At 45.1% G+C, this 18,838-nt stretch overlaps 1 protein-coding gene across 1 annotated transcript in view; it reads left to right on the top strand.

Annotated features, from left to right (window-relative positions):
- Positions 1–9,841: 9,841 nt before the first annotated feature.
- Positions 9,842–18,838, top strand: part of LOC135823645 (uncharacterized) — a 119,078-nt gene continuing 110,081 nt past the window's right edge. Inside the window, exons 1-13 of the mRNA XM_065336493.1 lie at positions 9,842–9,896; positions 10,256–10,378; positions 10,973–11,069; positions 11,233–11,304; positions 11,587–11,658; positions 12,971–13,042; positions 13,356–13,427; positions 14,311–14,382; positions 14,794–14,865; positions 15,254–15,328; positions 16,638–16,706; positions 17,452–17,523; positions 18,204–18,275. Coding sequence (XP_065192565.1) covers positions 9,842–9,896; positions 10,256–10,378; positions 10,973–11,069; positions 11,233–11,304; positions 11,587–11,658; positions 12,971–13,042; positions 13,356–13,427; positions 14,311–14,382; positions 14,794–14,865; positions 15,254–15,328; positions 16,638–16,706; positions 17,452–17,523; positions 18,204–18,275 — 995 coding nt within the window. The remainder of the gene's footprint in view (positions 9,897–10,255; positions 10,379–10,972; positions 11,070–11,232; positions 11,305–11,586; positions 11,659–12,970; positions 13,043–13,355; positions 13,428–14,310; positions 14,383–14,793; positions 14,866–15,253; positions 15,329–16,637; positions 16,707–17,451; positions 17,524–18,203; positions 18,276–18,838) is intronic.

The following is an 18,838-nucleotide window of genomic DNA, read 5'->3' as shown; positions in this document are numbered from 1 at the left end:
CACTTTCCAGGGATCTCAGTTCAACCCAGCTCGTGACTCTTCAATCCAATCTCTTCAGTCCGCTCACAAGCCTGGATGAGTTGTGAGTCAGCTGCTGTGTTCCTTTCGAGTTAGGGTGAATGTGTGGGAGGCAAAGGGAAATTTGAAATCCATCCACATAGTTCAAGTATCAGTTACTATATACGCCGATATTCGTTCACCTTGTCTCGGTTAAGTTGTGTTTTCCAGTCTCAGGCAGTGGGATTTACTCTCTAACTGCAAGGTATCACTGTCTTGTTTCAGGGCGGTTGTTGATTTACACGGTACAGTACACTATAGAAAACTTTCTGTACTTGGACCTGAGCCTCTGCGCAATCTTATGTTATCCCATTGAATACCGCTACCGCAGCACAGCTGGTTTAGCTGGAAGCAAGCCTTTGGCTGTGCGATCAAAAGCCCCCTCCCCGCTCCCCGCGTAGTGCTAAAGTGCCAAAACCCATCGTCTCCTTGATGCAGATATATTTCCCGGTGATTGTATTTCTAGCGACATCAGTGACCAGTCCATCTACTGCTCACTTTATTGCCCTTCAGGAATATTTCCACTACCCGATTGACAACACTCAGCGGTGGCCTCTTCAGTCAGACATCTATGGACGTACTGTAAGGATAGCCTCTTTGGATTTTCACTGGCAGCTAAGATTATCCGTCAACCGTGGCAGTGTCCACAACCTATTGTGTCTTGTCATTATTCACCTCAGTATTGCCCTATTTACTATTCCATTTGGTTTGCACGCTTCATCCACATGCTATGTTGTCCACTTGACTGCATTGCGATCAATGTGGCCAAATACCCTGAGCTCTGGTGAGGAGAACTAACGAGGCGATTAGAAACTCTAAGAAATGCTCACACTCGTGTTAGGATGAAGTTAGAACAGTGTTGTTACTAGCCTATGTCAGATGGTTATCTGTGTGAAGCTGCAGTGAGGTTCAAACCTCATTTTGTTTTGGATATGTTCTGACTTGGCACCATTGCTGTGTCCTGTTTGTAATTGTTCCTTTGTATTCAGGGATCTCTCCAATAACGGTTTCGTGGAGCTGCCAGTGGATGCTTTCCAAACCAGCGGTAGTTTGGACATCTTGTAGGTTAATAAGCACTTTGCTACTTGAGCATACCTGTTTTCCTGGACTAGGTGAAACACGAAAAACCCTACAAAAACCACTTGATTTGAGGATGGTGTGTGTCAGGTTTTTCATGTAATGAAGTGGCTGCAGTGGAGCTTGCGCACATTAAGAAATGTTTTGCTGCAGGCGAAACACCCTCTAACAAAATTAACATGGAAGAAAATAATATCACCCGGGCGATCTGGAGACGTAGCTCCCCTGGCCCTGGAGTAAAAGCTGTACCCTAACCTCCTTTTTCCATTTCGAATAGTGAGCACATGCTGTTTTATACTCAACTTTCCAGGGCTCTGGCATTGATGGAGTTGTACTGCTTATTGTTTTATCTCACCAAATCTACACACTTGTGCAAATTGTCAATGCTTAGACAATGTGTAAGCCACACGTAAGATTTTACTTTCAATTTCGCACAGGAATCTACACGCCAATCGGCTCACCTCCTTGGATCCGTGTATATTCCGTGACCTCGATGATCTGGAATCTATGTAAGTTCTGGAATCTAGGAATGTTTTGATATGGGCAGGTAGAGTGCAAAATCATATGCCATTTGTACACAATTGTGGTACAATCCTAATATCGTTTTGGTCTGCCGTAAATGTTCAACACAGCCAAGAGCATTAACGATAGTACAGTCAGACTTCGCATAACCGCACACAACCGTTTTCCACAAAAAGCATCCGGATAGGCGAGGGAACCGGATAATCGAACACAAATACTGTTTGTATGCATGACATGTGCTGTAAATCGGTAACCAACAATTTTCTTCCGGATGGCGAGGGATCTGGATAAAAGAGGACCGGATAAGCGAGGTATGACTGTATTCCATTGCACCAACCTCATTGCCTTCTGTACTTCACCGCAAGAACACATGTTTCACTGTCGAGCATTATCCGAGCATCATCCAGTGAGCACTCTCCCAAGCTTCCAAAACACTCGGCATGAGGCTTTTCAAACCGAGCCTGTCGCCGTAGCAACAGTATGGGCGAATGTCTTCTATTTTAAAAACCTTTTTTCCTGGATATCAAATTGCAGTTTTCTGGACATCTTCGTGTGTTTAGCTGGGTCCTTATTTTGTGGATGTGTGGATGTGTGGATGCGTGGATGCGTGGGTTTGTGTGTACTTGTGTATACGTGCATGTACGTGAGTGTACGTGTGTGTGTATGTGTGTGTGTGTGTGTATGTGTGGTTGTGTGTGCATGTGTGCTCGCACGTGCGTGGGCGTATCTGTGTGTGTACGCACTTGTGACCAGAACCCTGAACAATAACATGCTAACAACTCTGCCACCTGGCCTATTCCATCGCAACCTCAACTTAATTACGGTGTAAGTACTGACATATTGTTTAGCTCAACTGTATGAATATTACTGAGGACAAACTGTTAAGCAGCAGATCGAGGATATGCCACGTCAATATTGCAGCCATCTTAGAATCCAACTGATGCCAGATCGACCTGGGCTAGGGTTGCATTTCCTTATCATCTCTGAGATGTACTAGCCTAGCCTGCAAATAGATGAGGAGGAAGAACAATTTCTTTAAACATTGGACTGTTCAATTTTTCACGATGGGTAGTCCTAGCTGGCACCACGTGCAGCCTCGTCTTCATTGCACGCAGGCAACAATGGTATGGTGCCTTGCCACAAACAGTTCTGAGTAAGCGTAGAAGATTGTTGTCTACATTGTTGTATATTTCACTGGCAGGGATGTCAGTTTCAATCCATTGACAAGCTTTGCACACGTCGAGCTGTTTGCCAGTTCCTTCCTGAATGATGACAAGTAAGTGTTGATGCATTCTTTTTTACTTTTTTCTATCCCCCCCCACACACACATGCACTCTCGCAACACGTAGCAATACTGTACACCCGCAAAGTCATGCCACATTGCTCTCATTACCTCTATACAGCCTCCTGCCTACAACATCCACACACCTTGCTCACAACCTCCTGCCCACACCATCCACCAATTCCGTGCTAACACATTGCACTGCTAGCCCTGGCACTGCCTCTACAGCCCCCTGCCGGAAATATCACTGCTAGCCCTGAAACCTATACAGCCCCCACATTCACACACAGTTGTTTCAATGGACCGTTCACATAAGTATCACATCATTGATAACAGTTTAATATGCTGGTAAGTGATACGTATGCAGGTGAGAATACGATTGGACATTCAGCAAAGATTGATATTATATTTTCAAGGATTCTCCAGAGCCAAATGGATGCCTATCAAAGGGAGGGAGTCTCCTGGGGAAAGGAAGTGAAGGTAGCTGTTATGAGAGAGGGAGGAAGGGACATGACAAGGTGAAAAATAAAGGAACAGCAGAAGATAGCACTGTATAATGTGCCGATGTATGGGTAACTGTGGTGAGTGCAAAATTACTGGAATAGTGTAAGTGTGCCTGTATATTTATCACTTACCAAGGTATTATACTCTGATCAATTATGTGATAACTTTCTTACTTGTATCCTAGTTTTTGTCACTCCAAGCTTATACATCCTATTGCTATTCTTGATATTATCTTCAGTCACGAGTTTCTATTGATAATTGTGACGAAAAAACGTTCTGAACAATTTATTCGTTGCTAAGATTGTGATATGAGTGAGCCAATAGTTTTATTCATTGCATTAATGAGATTATTGTCCCCACGTCGCCTTTCTGAAGTCAAAACTTACATTTATTTTGTGCTTGGTCTGCTTGTCAATGTGTTCGTTGTGTTGCAGTCCGGGGAGAGCAGTTGTAATGAATGGACTGGCTATTCAGAATGGCAGCTGTGAGCACATTGAAGCAGCAACAATTGGTTTGCTTCTGCCTCCTCTGGCAATTGGATTGCCCGCCTTTCCCGAAAACATCACAGACTGTAAGCAACCATGATTTGTGATTGTGTGTGTGTATGTGTGTCTGTCTGTGTGTCTGTGTGTTGAGTGCTGTATGTGCACTGTTGAGTGCTGTTTGTGAGTGTGTGTCTTCAATCAGCTGTGTGGTGGACACCAGGCTCTGTACCTCCAGGTCTAGGTAGGCAGCAGATCCATGGGGTCACTGTTTAAAATATCCTGTGTTTGAGCTCTTCGTTTTTTTTTGTATTCTGTGCAGGTCAATTGCCCGTGCTCAGCCCGTTCAGGCCAGCAGTCATGGTACCAGCAGGCGGCATCCTGACTGTTATGTGTTTGGTGGACATTCCGAACACACCATTAGAACCTGTTCACTTTGTCAATGGCAATTCGACGCCCACTGGGCGTGATCCGCTTATCCTAAGGTAGAGACTGGCGTGCTTTATGCTAAGGCTTTATGGTGCTCCCTTTCTTAAAGTGCTCAGCACTTTCGTTAGTGGTAAACGAAATGCATGCATTCATGTCGGCCATAAAGTGAAGTGCTGGGGATATAGTGCGTTGTCACTTTTGTATTTATCTCTTTTGGACACTGACTCAAACCTCGCCCAGTGCAAGTTATCACGTGTGTGTATGTGTGTGTCTGTGTTGCTTGTATTTGTTCCCATGCTTATAGTTTCACCATGACAACACCGCTCAGTATGCATTCATTCTTTTGTATGGCCAACAACAAGTCGTCTCCAACGCTCACCGGATTTGTGACAAATGGTGAGTCGACATACACACAAGAGAGAGAGAGAGAGAGAGAGAGAGAGAGAGAGAGAGAGAGAGAGAGAGAGAGAGAGAGAGAGAGAGAGAGACAGAGAGAGACAGAGAGAGAGACAGAGAGAGAGACAGAGAGAGAGACAGAGAGAGAGAGAGAGAGAGAGAGAGAGAGAGAGAGAGAGAGAGAGAGAGAGAGAGAGAGAGAGAGAGAGAGAGAGAGAGAGAGAGAAAGTTACATTTATAAAGACAGGTAAGTCTAACAAATGAGGACTGAGACCTCTACAACAGGGTTTTTACGCCTGAAAGCAGGTGCATGATTTAACAAGCAGGTTGTCAGTCTAGATTTTATGCGCAGATGGAGAAAAAGCGCACAATTTTTGTAATGAGATGAAAAGCAGAAATAATAAGAAATAATAAGAAAAGATGAAATGAAAGCCTGCTCACAACCCCGCCCAGCCTTGCGAACTGGGTATGGTGGATTAAGAACCCGGTTCAACGCTCGAGCAAGCGCTCTCCACTCAAGGTGTTCACAGCAACTGATAGGAACTCATATGGGGAAATTATAGAAAAGAAATAATAAGATAAAGAGAATAAATTTCAACGCACCTCAATAAACGGAGCCCCACATACAGTACCTCAGAAAAGTGGATCTTCCGACCAGTGTTTTTGTTGACGCCGCAACCAGATGATGTAGCTGCTTCGCAGAGACGTCTTACTGCACAAATTACAAATAAATTTTATTCTTCGATTAGAAAATCCAAGCGCTTTCAGAGCCCTCCGAAGAGAGTCCGGGATGAAACCACGCACACCTACCTCAACCGAAAAAGAAACGACCTGCCTCCCGTTTGCTCGGCATTGATCGGCCAGATCCGCATACCGCCTGTCCTTCCGCGAGTTACTGACACTGAATCTGTCCTCAGCACAAACTGTCAACTCCATCCAGAATACAATCCTACGACTCGTAGAGTACAGAACTATATCTGGTCTTAGGGTGGTAAGTGCAACTCAGCTAGGGAAAGAAATCTTTGCACTAACTGAGTCGACAAGAAGTTTCCAGTCTGAGGCCGCTGACAGGAGATCAGTCGTAACCAACTTTCGTCTGGGCTGAACGCGAACTGGCTTCTCTCCCGCCTTGCAAAACGAGATGAAGTCAAGCTCATTTGAATTTTCGGTTTGTACGGTGTTTGCAGCAGTGCGGATTCGAATCTCCTCACGCATGTTCCTGACGATGACCCCGAGTACGTTGTCGTGCCTCCAGGTGTAACGTCCCTGGTCCAGCGCTACGCAACAAGCGCCAAGCACGTGGCGCGTAGTACAGGCCCAGGTACGGCACAAACTACAGTACGGATCCACTACGGTGTTTCCCCAACGGCGTAGGTTCGTCGGAGAAGGTAGCACGTCGAGGGTTGATGCGAGAAGAAATTTCAAATCCTTACCAGTACCACCGTACAAAAGGGATTTCCACGAGAGGTCCTGCCACATCACCGATGTCCACTCCAACCACTTGCCTTGCACCTGAAGAGTCTTCAGCCTCAAAATCTGCTCCTGCGCGTTGATCTCCTCAAATGTTTGAAGGAGATCCTTCCTCGGGGGTTTGGAATGCTGCTTCGGAGCAGGAGCACCCAACCCTGCACGATGACTTGAAGATGACGGTGGACGGAGAGTCCCTGAACCTACTGATGCCTCTGCACACTCCAGCTCTATTGTCGCCGCATATCGCTTTGTCAGCTTCGCATCCTTACTCCGACGCAGAGTGTACAGCGCCCTCATGCGCGCGTCCCCACTCGATCGAAGAATGTGCCATTTGATGGACTGGCACTTTTTCCACACCGTAGGAAGGTAGTGGAGGCGTAAGGCAAAGCGTTTGCGACTGCCAATAAAAAGAATGGCAGAGTTTGCGCATCGAGGTAGGCCTGACCATTTCTTCAGAAATGGTAAACACATAAAGTGCAGTTCACGTACAAAACCTTGTGTGAGTTCAAGAACCTGGAAAGACCAAGAAAGCTTGGGCACTACAAGATGGTGGTAAAGCCATAGCTTGTGGTGGTCTTGAAGCCAAGAGCCATCTACTTTTTGCATGAGAGATACAGTGAGTTGACGGATGTCTTCCCGCTGGGTCTGCTCAGAGCAATCAGCATGCAGCCTTCGCCCCAGGAACTTGAACTCTGCAGTGTCAATGAAAGCGATCTTCCTCCCTGACATTGTCAGGCAGGGATCGTAAGGTTTGTACCGGCCATCTACAAGCTTTGCTGCACTGCTTTTGCATTTGTGCGGCGCCGCCTGCATACATTGGGTCCACGAGAGAAAGTCCTCCGTGACCGCAATGAGTTTTTGACAACCTGCACTAGATTTGCTATAGAGGCCTAAGTCATCAGCAAAAGCTGTTTGGGACACTTGCAAAGGGGCAGATTTAAAATTAGGAGAGGCAACTTAATTCAGGGGCTGCAAGTGAGTCCAGCAGAAGCTGGAAACAAATATTGAAAAGGACCGGGGACAAGGGGCACCCCTGGAAAACACCAATGTTGTAATTAAAGGTGGGTGTGTGTGGTTGTACGACGAAAGCGCAAAGACTGTCGTAGTAGGAAAAAATTAATTTCCTGAATTGCAAAGGAAGGCTGTAGTGGGTTAGAGCATACTGTATCAGATTGTGGCGCACTGAACCAAATGCATTCTTCAAATCTATCCACGCAATGCAAATTTGGCGTTTGCCGTCTTTGCATCACGCATCGCCTCATAACAAAGTGATGTATGCTCTAAGCACCCAGCCTTTGCAGGCATAAATCCTTTCTGGTTGTCACCATCGAAGAACTTATTGCCTAGCATATGTTTCAAGAGGCGCTTTGCAACTAAGGTGAAAAAGATCTTCCCGGACGTGTTCGCTAGAGCAATCGGTCGGAATTTCGAAGGATCATCAGACACCTCCCCCTTGGCCAGGAGTGTGATACACGCTACCTGCCACTGCCTTGGAATGATCTTGCTCTCCCAAACCCGCCCAAAGATGGTGAAAAGAATGGATTGAAGGGAGGGACAAAGCTTCCAAACTATGTAAGGTATCTTGTCAGGACCCGGTGCAGAGGTGTTGCGACACTTCTTCAAAACATTCTGAAATTCAGTCCATGTAGGGGTCCCCTCATCGACTGGGTGGGTGCAACCCCGGGGCTTCCCTGCACTGGGGCAGGATTCGTACGAAGTGGCACGATCCTGGTCTGCATATGTGTGTTGGAAGTACTCAAAGCAGGTAGTGTCAGAGAAAGTGGGTTTGACATGGTTGGTTGGTTGAAACAATTTCTTTCCGAAGGCATATGGGTCCTTGAGAAAGGCATCCTGGTCCCTCTTGTTCCGGGATCGATCGTCGTACATCTTTTGTTGTTTCAAAAGACGCTTGATTTGTTTTCCAATTGAAAAATACTCATTTCTGAGCGCTGCAGGTACTTCGTCCGGGTTTTTGATCTTACGAAATTGGCGCTTTAAATCACGCCTGTGAGCCCGGAGTTTTTCCACTGCACGGTTTTTATTTGCATTCTTGTGTTTTGGTGGAGGTGGTGGTGGTTTTTGGTCGAAAAACCAGTGAATGAAGTTCTCTAGTTTGTCCAGAGTCTCTTCGATGTTAGTGTTTTTGAGGTATGAGGTTGGGAAATGTTGAGTGAGATGGATCTTCAACTGAGCGTTTATTGTGTGCCATGCCTTGGTGTTTTTGGCTGACGGTAGCAGTAGGGACTGCCGGACTTCTACCTTGTCCATGTCCCGTTGATTCAGGACATGAAGTAAAGACTCATTATGACAGGGAGAGGATTCGTGCGGGATTGTTCGCAATTCATCTCCAGGAGTCATTGTCTGACCTACAGATGGGCTGAAGTGCATTGAATCAATCATGGAAGTCGTCCGACCATCCCCGCTACTGCCGTCTGCTTTGGCTGAGGTGGTTGAAAGTGATTTGTAGACCGGGCAGGTCTGTAGATGTCGTGGCAAGTTTTGTTTCCATTTGAGTTTTCTCAAACAGTGTGGACATGTTGTTTCCCGGTCTGATGGTGTAATGGTTGGTGTACTTGCCTCTAAAGTCATTGGAGTCTCGTGTGGTGGTGATGCAGAGACTGCTGACACAGCTCCAGCCTGCGATGCAGCCAATGTTTTGCATTTGTTAGTCCGCATATGTCGTGCAAGGTTATGTTCTTGTTTGATGGTGGTGTGACATTTCGGACATGTATGATGTTCACCTGTGTCATGCCGTGTACTGGAGTGCTTCTGCTGGCTTGAGGTCAAACCCAACGGATCGTCATATGGCGCAGCAGAATCGTCCAGGGACACAGAGAGAGAGAGAGAGAGGGAGAGAGAGAGAGAGAGAGAGAGAGAGAGAGAGAGAGAGAGAGAGAGAGAGAGAGAGAGAGAGAGAGAGAGAGAGAGAGAGAGAGAGAGAGAGAGAGAGAGAGAGAGAGAGAGAGAGAGAGAGAGAGAGAGAGAGAGGTAGGGAGGTAGGGAGGGAGGGAGGGAGGGAGGGAGAGGGATAGAGAGGGATAGAGAGGGATAGAGAGGGATAGAGAGAGAGAGAGAGAGAGAGAGAGAGAGAGAGAGAGAGAGAGAGAGAGAGAGAGGTAGGTAGGGAGGGAGGGAGGGAGGGAGAGGGATAGAGAGAGAAACAGAGAGAGAGAGAGAGAGAGAGAGAGAGAGAGGTACGGAGGGAGGGAGGGAGAAAGGGAGGGAGGGAGAAAGGGAGGGAGGGAGAGAGAGAGAGAGAGAGAGGAAGTTGTGTTGCAACTCCGAGTTTCACGGTCATCAGCATAATTGAGTCTACATTATAATCATGTTGATTCAGGTGCATTCAGCCATGCTTTTCGATCCTGGGTTCTGAACACACCAAGCACCCATAATCTGACCTTGATCTTTGTGCCTGCCTTGTAAAGACTAAACTGCATGGAGCTATCACTCTATTTCCTATCTTTCTCCCTGACCAAATAAAGGAGCTCATACTGACCTCAGATAGCCATTTGCAGGGAACTCCTATCAATTTAGCATACCCTACTGAATGTTCTATGTTCTGCATTTTTCTTCTTTTGCCTGGGGCTAGTTTCTGTAGCAGAGACCAACTGCAGCTGTCCAGATGGCTACATGCAGCTGTCCAGATGGCTACATCGGGAACGGAGATATCTGTCTTGGTACGTGTTTTTAATGAGTGGCAATGAGCAGTTTGTACAAATGCGCATTGTAAATCAGATTTAAAATTCTATGACGCTGGTCACAGCTATATGGGTGATCTGCAGTAGTATTTCTGAATTGAAGTCAGCTGTCTGTCCAGACAGATTGGTCCACTCTAAAATCTTTGTCAATGGACTTCTGGAGCATAACCACTTGCCTTTATTATGCATCGCATTCCTTGCCATCCATTCCAGACCACCTGTCTTAGATGAAAGACTTTCTTGTGCACTGTGCCATGATTAGTGATGGCTTGCAATTCACGATGTGATGTAATCCTAACTCCTCCTCATAATCACCGTTGTCAATCCTGTTTCTACAGATGTGGATGAATGCGAGGATGGTACTCACACGTGTAGTGTGGCCGCCACGTGTAACAATACTGCCGGCACGTTCAACTGCACCTGCAACATGCCATATACTGGTGATGGGATCGTTTGTGATGGTACGCACTTGAATTCAAATATACTTTGAAGTACTTATCAAGTAGTGAAGAAGTTAAGAGAGTGAGCACAGTAGTATCTGCACTCTGTGACTAAACTCTAGCATGTCTTCAGTTTGAGGCATCAGCTTGCCTCGTTTTTGATAAAGATGTGAGAGTACTGTGCGTGGCAACCATCAACCGATCTTGCATATTGCTCATAAAATCACCACAATGGGTGTATTAGCCTTACAATCGCTCATGAAGACCGATCTACTGCTTGGGTGTGGCTTGCATTTTGACTGCACATTTTGGGAGTGAATAATAATTATTGGAAACTAGAGGACAGGGTTTGGAGAGAATACATGATTTAGTGCTTAAAAGGTAGTGCTAGAAATTTCCGATAAATTGACAGAAATAGGACGGACAGTCTTTGTCTTTCGCAATGTCAATTTTTCTTTGTAGCCACAGCTGTGTGTGTACATGTGTGTGTGTGTGTGTGCATGTGTGTGTGTTTGTGTGTGTGTGTGTGTATGTGCATCTGTGCATGTGTATGTGTGTACATGTGTGTGTATGTTTGTACGTGCTATTTCATTATGTGCATTTATTCGGAACTAGTCTCTTGTCCATCAGGCTGCACGTGCAATAATACAGAGGTCAGGTGCGACGGTATTGCCACCTTCCCGGAAGCCTTCCCCATGAGCACTACATTGATGTAAGTCTCTGGCTTCATTACAGTCAAATTGAATCGTATGCATGAGAACAAAGACTATGTTTGCCTTAACCAGTTTCAGTCCGTTCTGTTAGGGATTGTCGGGAAAAGGTAATTCTGTGGCTAATGTTGTGGGGGTTTCTATTTGTGTCTATTCGATGCACAGTGCCTCCAGTGGATCAACGTTTTTGACGGTGGGAAGCAGGTCATTGCAGTTCCTTTTCAATCTGAATCGACTGTGAGTATTTCCTCGTGCTTGCATGTTGTTGAAACGTTTCATGAGATCTGGAGGGATTCCCAGCCCATTTGGCAGAGCCTTCTTGTCCAAGCACTTGGCTTTCGCTGCCTTTTTGTTTTTGTGTTAAAAATCACTATGGTGAAGAGTATTACTTAGGAATAAGTATAATTATTAAACGTCCCAAATTGGACAATTATTGCTCCTAAGTCAATACCAAATGGCTCTAAAGAGCTGGAATCCTACATAAGCCATTTTCTGTTTTTGCTGATGCTTTCGATGCAGTGAACTTATCAATGGACAGCTCGATACACTGCCAGACGGTCTGTTTGCTGACAGTGCTCTGTTAGAGTTTGTGTAAGTATATTATTGTCATGAGAACAGCAACTGCATGCCTTACCTCTTGTCACTGCTGGTTGCTAGCCAGAATGTATCTGTCAGGATCCGCACACATTAATGATCAAAGCCGATATTCCAATGCTCTTCTCGGTCCACATTTACTGGCACACACAGAGACATAGACAGCAATAGCGACAACACACAAATTGAAGGGTATCGTATTTCCCCGATTGTATGTCGCACCTTTTTACACTAAACTTCAAGGGTAAAGAAGGGGGTGCGACTTACAATCGAGTGTGACTTCTTACTTATCTTATGTGAATGCATTGAGACGATTTTGCTCGGACGTGACAATGTGCTGCGACCTATAATCGGGGAATTTAGTAGTTGGCCGCAGCCAGATGTGACTGGTAAGACTCAAAACTGACTGAAGAAGTCAGGAAAAGAAACGATGATAAAGAACACACCAATCGCCGTGTTTGCAACCGAAAATGTTGAGCGAGAAATCATTTCTCGCCTATCTCGCTGCTCTTGGCCGGCGAGAAATACAATGTCCTATGTCAGTTGTGTTGCTGCTAGGGAGCCTTAACACATAGGGAGGCAGCCCAAGATCGTGGGACCGCCAAGGATTTGCGTTTAAAAAGTTCTATGTGATAAGTGATCTCCGTGCCGATCGTGGCACCGGGTCGTGCCCTTCACCTGCTAACCTCAATCATTCCCCAGACAAGCGATGCTGTCTACATGTACAAGTAGAATCTGGCCTTGCAGCAAGGGCGACTGCAAAGGGGGCAGCCCGGGAGCTTAACTCACATTGTTAGGCAGAACAGTCACCCTGTGCACTTAGACTCCCTGGTTGCCACAATGATCAATCCTAACCGGAAGCCAGACGCTTCAAAGTAAATGTTTTTGGAGGATCCTTTCAATATTTTACTTAAGTCACAGGTTGACGTTTCAGTGATAAAGGAAGATAAAGGTTTGTCTGTGTCCTTCATACCTCTGATTGACTGGGCAAAGAATTTGAACTTGCTAGGTATGGCCATGGGCCAGGCGTGCATCAGAGTCTCACCAGGTTATTTCTGCAAGACACCGCCCCGGGGTCTGGGTCACATGGATGTCCACGCACTTGCATTCTCACACGATAAGAACAAGTTGACAGGCACAAGTCTCAATTCATGTGTCACACGCTGCACTGGACAGGAACACCGTTTTGTTCTTCTATTCTCACCTCGACCCTGATGTGTTCCCATTGTGGTGTCGATAGCTGATCTGTTCCTACCCGAGTCTGATATTCTACCTATGTTTGTGTACTTTTTTCTGGAATGTTGCACAGGATTCTGACAGAGAACAAGCTTATCATGCTCCCAGATGATCTGTTCACCAACAATGTCCGGCTGATTGAAATGTAAGGTACCGGCACAGGGATATTCCTCCAAACGCTCGACAAAGTCTCATAGCCAAATAATAATTGTGATGTGTTAAGCATTTTTGTAATTTCAGCGTGCATGTGTGGAAAGATTGTGATGATCTCTGATAAGGCCATATTACTATGAATGGGAAAAGTTAGCTAGTCTCTCACTTGAGTCTGGAAATTTGTATAAATTGTGAATAATTGTGAGGGCTTTCTTCTCTTTGATCTTTTATGCCCAGCTTCCTTTTCACTATTTAATTTTTTCTCTGGATATCAAAATGCTGTTGTTGTGGTTCTGATATACTAGATTTATTGACAATAACCGCATCACAAGCATCAATGGAAGCCAATTCATTGGACTTAATGTTCTCGTAGTTCTGTAAGATTTGATGTTTGTGCATGATTATACACATGCACAAGCGCGCACACGCACGCACACATGGACGCACACACATACACACACACACGGACGCACACACATACACGGTTGCATACACATACCCGCACACGGATGCATGCACGGTCACACACATACACATACATGAGCGCACATGCGCTTGCACGCACGCACATGCACACGCGCACGCATGCACCTCTCCACCCCCCCCCCCCCCCAAACACACACACACAAGCACACCCATAAGCACAAGCATAAACACACATGCATGCTCTCACCCACACTTAACTTTCTACACACATTGATTCGCACACATTGATTTACACACATTGATTCACATACATGGTTTATGGAATATCTTGTCGATCACCCATTTTGAAATTCGCTAATAGAGAAATCATTGTCTTTGTGGGTCATACATACCAACTGGCACACGTATCCACACAGAAACAATGCTATTATATTGTGCAGATTGTAGTAGAAACGGAGGACTTTGCAGGTTAGGTGCGGAGTTTGGATACATTTTGTACATGGCTGTGACATACCGGCAGCTGTCACTGTTTCTAGGAATACATGTCCTCGTATTCAAACTAAAACTGGACCAAGCTTAGCTCGTTTCTTACCGAATACGACGGCGTCAGGGCTAAATTGAAGTACCTGTGCTGTCATTACTATGTATTTGATTACAGGGGATCTTTAAAACAGTCAGTAGTAATTCACCGATGAAGATCTTGCTGGTAAGGTGTTAAATCATCCACCAGTGTCAAAGAGTACTTTTTATGAAGAACAAACCGAACATATAACGTGGAGTGTTTCTCACTGGCATATTTAGAAGTTTGCGTTTTTCTCATGTGATTCTCTACAGGAATTTGGCTGGTAATCAGCTGACATCTATTGCAGAAGGCCAATTTGCTGATCTAACAAGACTTGAGACATTGTACGTTTACTTCGCAATATTGTCATGTACAATTTTATGTGGCGGTAGTGAAATTATTCGTCAGAGCACCTATCCCCGAGGATAACAAGAGCCGTACCAAATAAGTTTCATTCCTCGTGTTGAAAAGTTCCATCTGCAATGTGTAAAGGGGAACTATCGCAACAGGCCATAGTGCATGATACGGTTGCTGAGTGGTCAGCATAGCATAGTCTCATGTATGTGTACGGTACTAAGGAGAGTTGCCATGGTTCACTTGCAAAAGTGTTCAACCCACGAAGAGGAGCATCCATGTATGTTCTCTGTTCACCGTTCAGTGTTCAATGTATGATGATCACTGTTCACGGTTCAATCTATGTTCACAATGTATTTACGATTATTTTCCATGTGCCATGTGCGCTTTGGTCTTGACAGGAACTTGGCACGGAATAATCTCGCTTCGCTGCCGAATAATCCGTTTCCAAGTTCCAGCGACATTGAAACAATGTGAGTGTTCATGCTATTCAGCTAGTTATGTAGACGTTGTGGATATCTAGGTATTCCCATGTTACCGTGATTCAAATTCGCAATCGGGCAGGGTTTGTTCCGAATGTATAGCGTGTATTCTTGCATATGCTAAACAGCGCAATGCTCACCCTGTCTCAAGACAATCAGTTGATAGGAATTAAAAGACTCCACTGTAGCATATGTTACCGGCATTATGACAGGTGTGTCGTGACTCTTTCCAAGGTGATTTTACAGCTTTGTTGATGACACTCATCAGCTGTGCATGTGGCCATCTCTATGTTAGCCATATATACCTCTCTGTTGTGTTTCTCATATAGGAGAAATCCAATAATTGTACATGCTGCATGTCCCCACTTTGTATTTACAGAGATCTTACTGCCAATGCATTGTCCGCGTTACCCAATGGATTCTTTACACCAGTCCGTGAAACCCTTCGAGCTCTGTAAGTTCTGGCAGGCGTTTTCAGTTTCCGTGAGCACATGCGTTTTCTACTACACACAGAATTGATTACATAATGGCAGTACCGTAAAACCGTAAATTTTCGGTGGAGATGTATTTTCGGTAACTTTCAGTACAGGTAATTTTTACCTCTAATATACAACGTGACCTGAAATACAACCTTGCAATGCCGGCACACAGTGGGCAAAATGCATATTTGGACCTGGAAAACTGGTTCTCTCTCACACCTCACATTTGCACCAGCAAAACCACAGTGCAGGGTCGGCTGCGGACAGCCACATTGCCTTGTTTCAAGGGGAAAACAGAGCTGCCAGAATTCGAGGCAAAATGATACAGCAACAGTTAGTGCAGAATGACCACCCAGATAAAATAAATAAAATAATAAGCAACTAGAACTTATAAAATCAGCAGTGCAGAAAGATACAGCAAGGAAACCACCGCATTCACAATCAGAGCAATTATATATATACAGAGGGTGGGTGGGCGGGCCCTTGATGAGCAAGACAAAAAGAAGGACAATCTTTTTGCGCAAGCGCTGTTTCACAGCACTCGCTCAACAACGATTACGTCACTACAGTGACGTCAACCTGCACTGCGTGCCACAACAAAAAATAATACAACAAGCTTCGCAAATATTCGAAGTTCGAGAGAACATTGCTTCTCGTTTCTTTCGAATTCTCAGCCAACGAGAAGCGTACACTTCACTGAAATGTTAGCGCTACCGAACACCGAAAATACTAAACCACCGAAAATTTCCTGTTTTACAGTATATGACTTGTGTTGCTGTAGTTTATCTGCAGTGAGAAAGCCGTACGTTGTTCATTCTATCGAATCCTGGCAAACTAGCATTATTTTTGATATATTAGAAAAACGTAATACCGGCATATATGCATGTATATGGGGAAGAGTGTGTTTATGTGTATAATACTCATACAACAATGACACAACCAAGTCCTTTCCTGCCTTTACTCTGAGTTTCGTGTTAAAAGAAACACTCGTCAGACAGCATGATATCATGCTGTATAAGAAGTACTCATCAGACAGCATGTTATCATGCTGTCTGACGAGTGTTTCTTATACAGCATGATATCACGAAAGTCTGAGTAACGGCAGAATAGGACTTGGTTGCATCACTGCTGTGTGTGTATTGTACTACTCACTCTGTCCACTGGACATAGAGCGCTATAAACAGTCTGAGGATCTTTTAGACACCTGTCCATGTGTATGTGTACCTCGAAGTATGTTTTCAACACTTTCAAATCATGGATACGTGCATGTCTTTACCTCTTCAGATTCCTGGGTGAAAACGTGTTATCTTCTCTTCCTCCATCTTTGGCTGACCTGGACCAGATGATCAGTCTGTAAGTGATTTTACGTTTGTTGGTACAGGATTATCAGCGAATGGTTTAGTCAGGAAATGTGTTTGCTGCCCACACCGGGGCTCACGCTTTCCGGTTTGGAGAGCCAACACGCTTCCTGTGTAATCATCGCTGAAGTCGCTACCATTATCTCAAATGGTTTATTAGCCCCTTCAGTTTCGTTGCCTCCATAGAAACGTAGCTGGAAATTCATAGCAAAATGTCAAAAATAATATGACTGTGTTTCCGAAACATTGCTAAGACCGGCTGCTCGGTATGTGTCTTCAATGCATAAACATGGCTGCAGCCTTTTTGTGTAGCAACTTGTTCCATGTTTTCCATGTACAGCCAGCTCTAGCACACTTGTGGGTATGACTGTTGACCTTTCATGACCTATACAGGGCTGGTGTCATAACGTGTACGGCTGACGTGGACTAGCCGGGAAGACTATGCATAGCTCCCATGTGTGCATCGTTCTCTAGACCTGTGTGCCGGAGATAAATGAGTCTGCTTGCCTGATGAGCTGGCCACATGCTATACAGATATACCTGTACAAATGAGAGTCGTCTGGCTCGGTAGAGTGCTCAACATTCATAGGAATAGAGCTATTTTCACACGGCACAGAGCACCACACATCATTCCTTGTAACTAATACTGTTTCAAGCCTATACTGAGGCAATCATCAGACAACTAATTGTAATCATCTACCACCTGTACATGGTGTTGTGGAATGTGCTTCTTCTTACAGGAATCTGAACCAGTTCCAGGGAACTCAGCTACCCGGTGGGATATTTGCAAGCATGGTCGACCTAGAATCACTGTAAGTGACCAATTGTGCTCTAGTATAACTTACAATTGGCAAGCATACACCCGTACAGCAGCTAATACTTTGCTGTACTTCAGTATGAATGCTGTTGGGTGCATTTTTGCTTCTCCTTTGATTGCCGTAAGGCGTGATTATTTCCTGAGGAACCTGAAAAGTCATACCAGAAAAGGGAAGAACTGCAAAATAATTCACGTAGCTCCTTACGTTCAATGTGGCCGGCCACTCTGATCTTCTCTGCGGATATCTAATGAAGTCGAATGGCCCGCTGTCAGGAGGTTGCGTACGTATGATTTATTGTGGTCAAAGTTTGACGGTCAAAACCTGCTTTTCCATTGGAGACGGGTTCAGGCCTGACTTTTGGATACGTTACACCCATTGTTCCTCAATGACTTACTGCTCTGCGCCAAGTCACCGGGGCGTCGGACACGCTACGGTCACTATAATTATATTGACCATACCATTCTTTGTCCCATGTACCCTTGAATCACCCTAAAGGGCGGTGATGTTGGGTCTAAATTTCGAAAAAATTCAGAGGAGCCACTGGTATACTTTACTTCAGGTGACTGGCCGCACCACCCGAAAATGCCTTCCGACGCCCCTGATGCAGTGATACCAGGCCTGACTTGTATGCATTGTGTTCTCTGCTATATTATGTTATTGTGCTATCCTTTCAGATTGCTGTCCTTCTCCCGGTTGACGTCACTGCAATTTGACCTATTCACATCCCAGAACAAACTGAGAAATCTGTAAGTCACTAAAGATGGTGGATGCGTTCGATTTCTGCCATGAACCGATTCATGAATGGAATCTCGTCGTTCGATTTCATGTCCTGAGCCCTGGAATCGATTCGGAATTCATTCAGCCTATTCACATGGCATGATGTGAATCGCCAGAAACAATTCATGAATGGGTCTAACGTCGATTCACGGACATTACCGAACGCACTCAGTGTGCCTTTGAATACAGTGGAGATAACGCTGACATTCACTCCTGCAGAAAGTGTGACTGGTGATACGTTAGTGTCGCCGCCAATGCCGGCTCCTGTGATTCATAGGTTGTTAGCTACCACGGCAGCTAGAGCATTTTCTCCTGTATGTCCATTCTTCACCTTATCAGTGTATGCCCTACATAGACCTCTTCTGAATCTCGGTTCTCGTGCTTCTTTGTCTTCCCAGGTTTATGACTGTTTTACCTAGATATAAAATACATACTGTTGCAGACTTGTGAGTCCCTATTTTCATGTCCCCAGTGTCACTGGGTCATGACGCAGAGAAGCCTTGCCACAACATGTAATGCTCTCCATATGCAA

Source organism: Sycon ciliatum, chromosome 8 (genome assembly GCF_964019385.1).
Source record: "Sycon ciliatum chromosome 8, ocSycCili1.1, whole genome shotgun sequence".
NCBI lineage: Eukaryota > Metazoa > Porifera > Calcarea > Leucosolenida > Sycettidae > Sycon > Sycon ciliatum.
The sequence above is the reverse complement of the archived record's forward strand: the minus strand, read 5'-3'. Positions and strand labels throughout refer to the sequence as shown.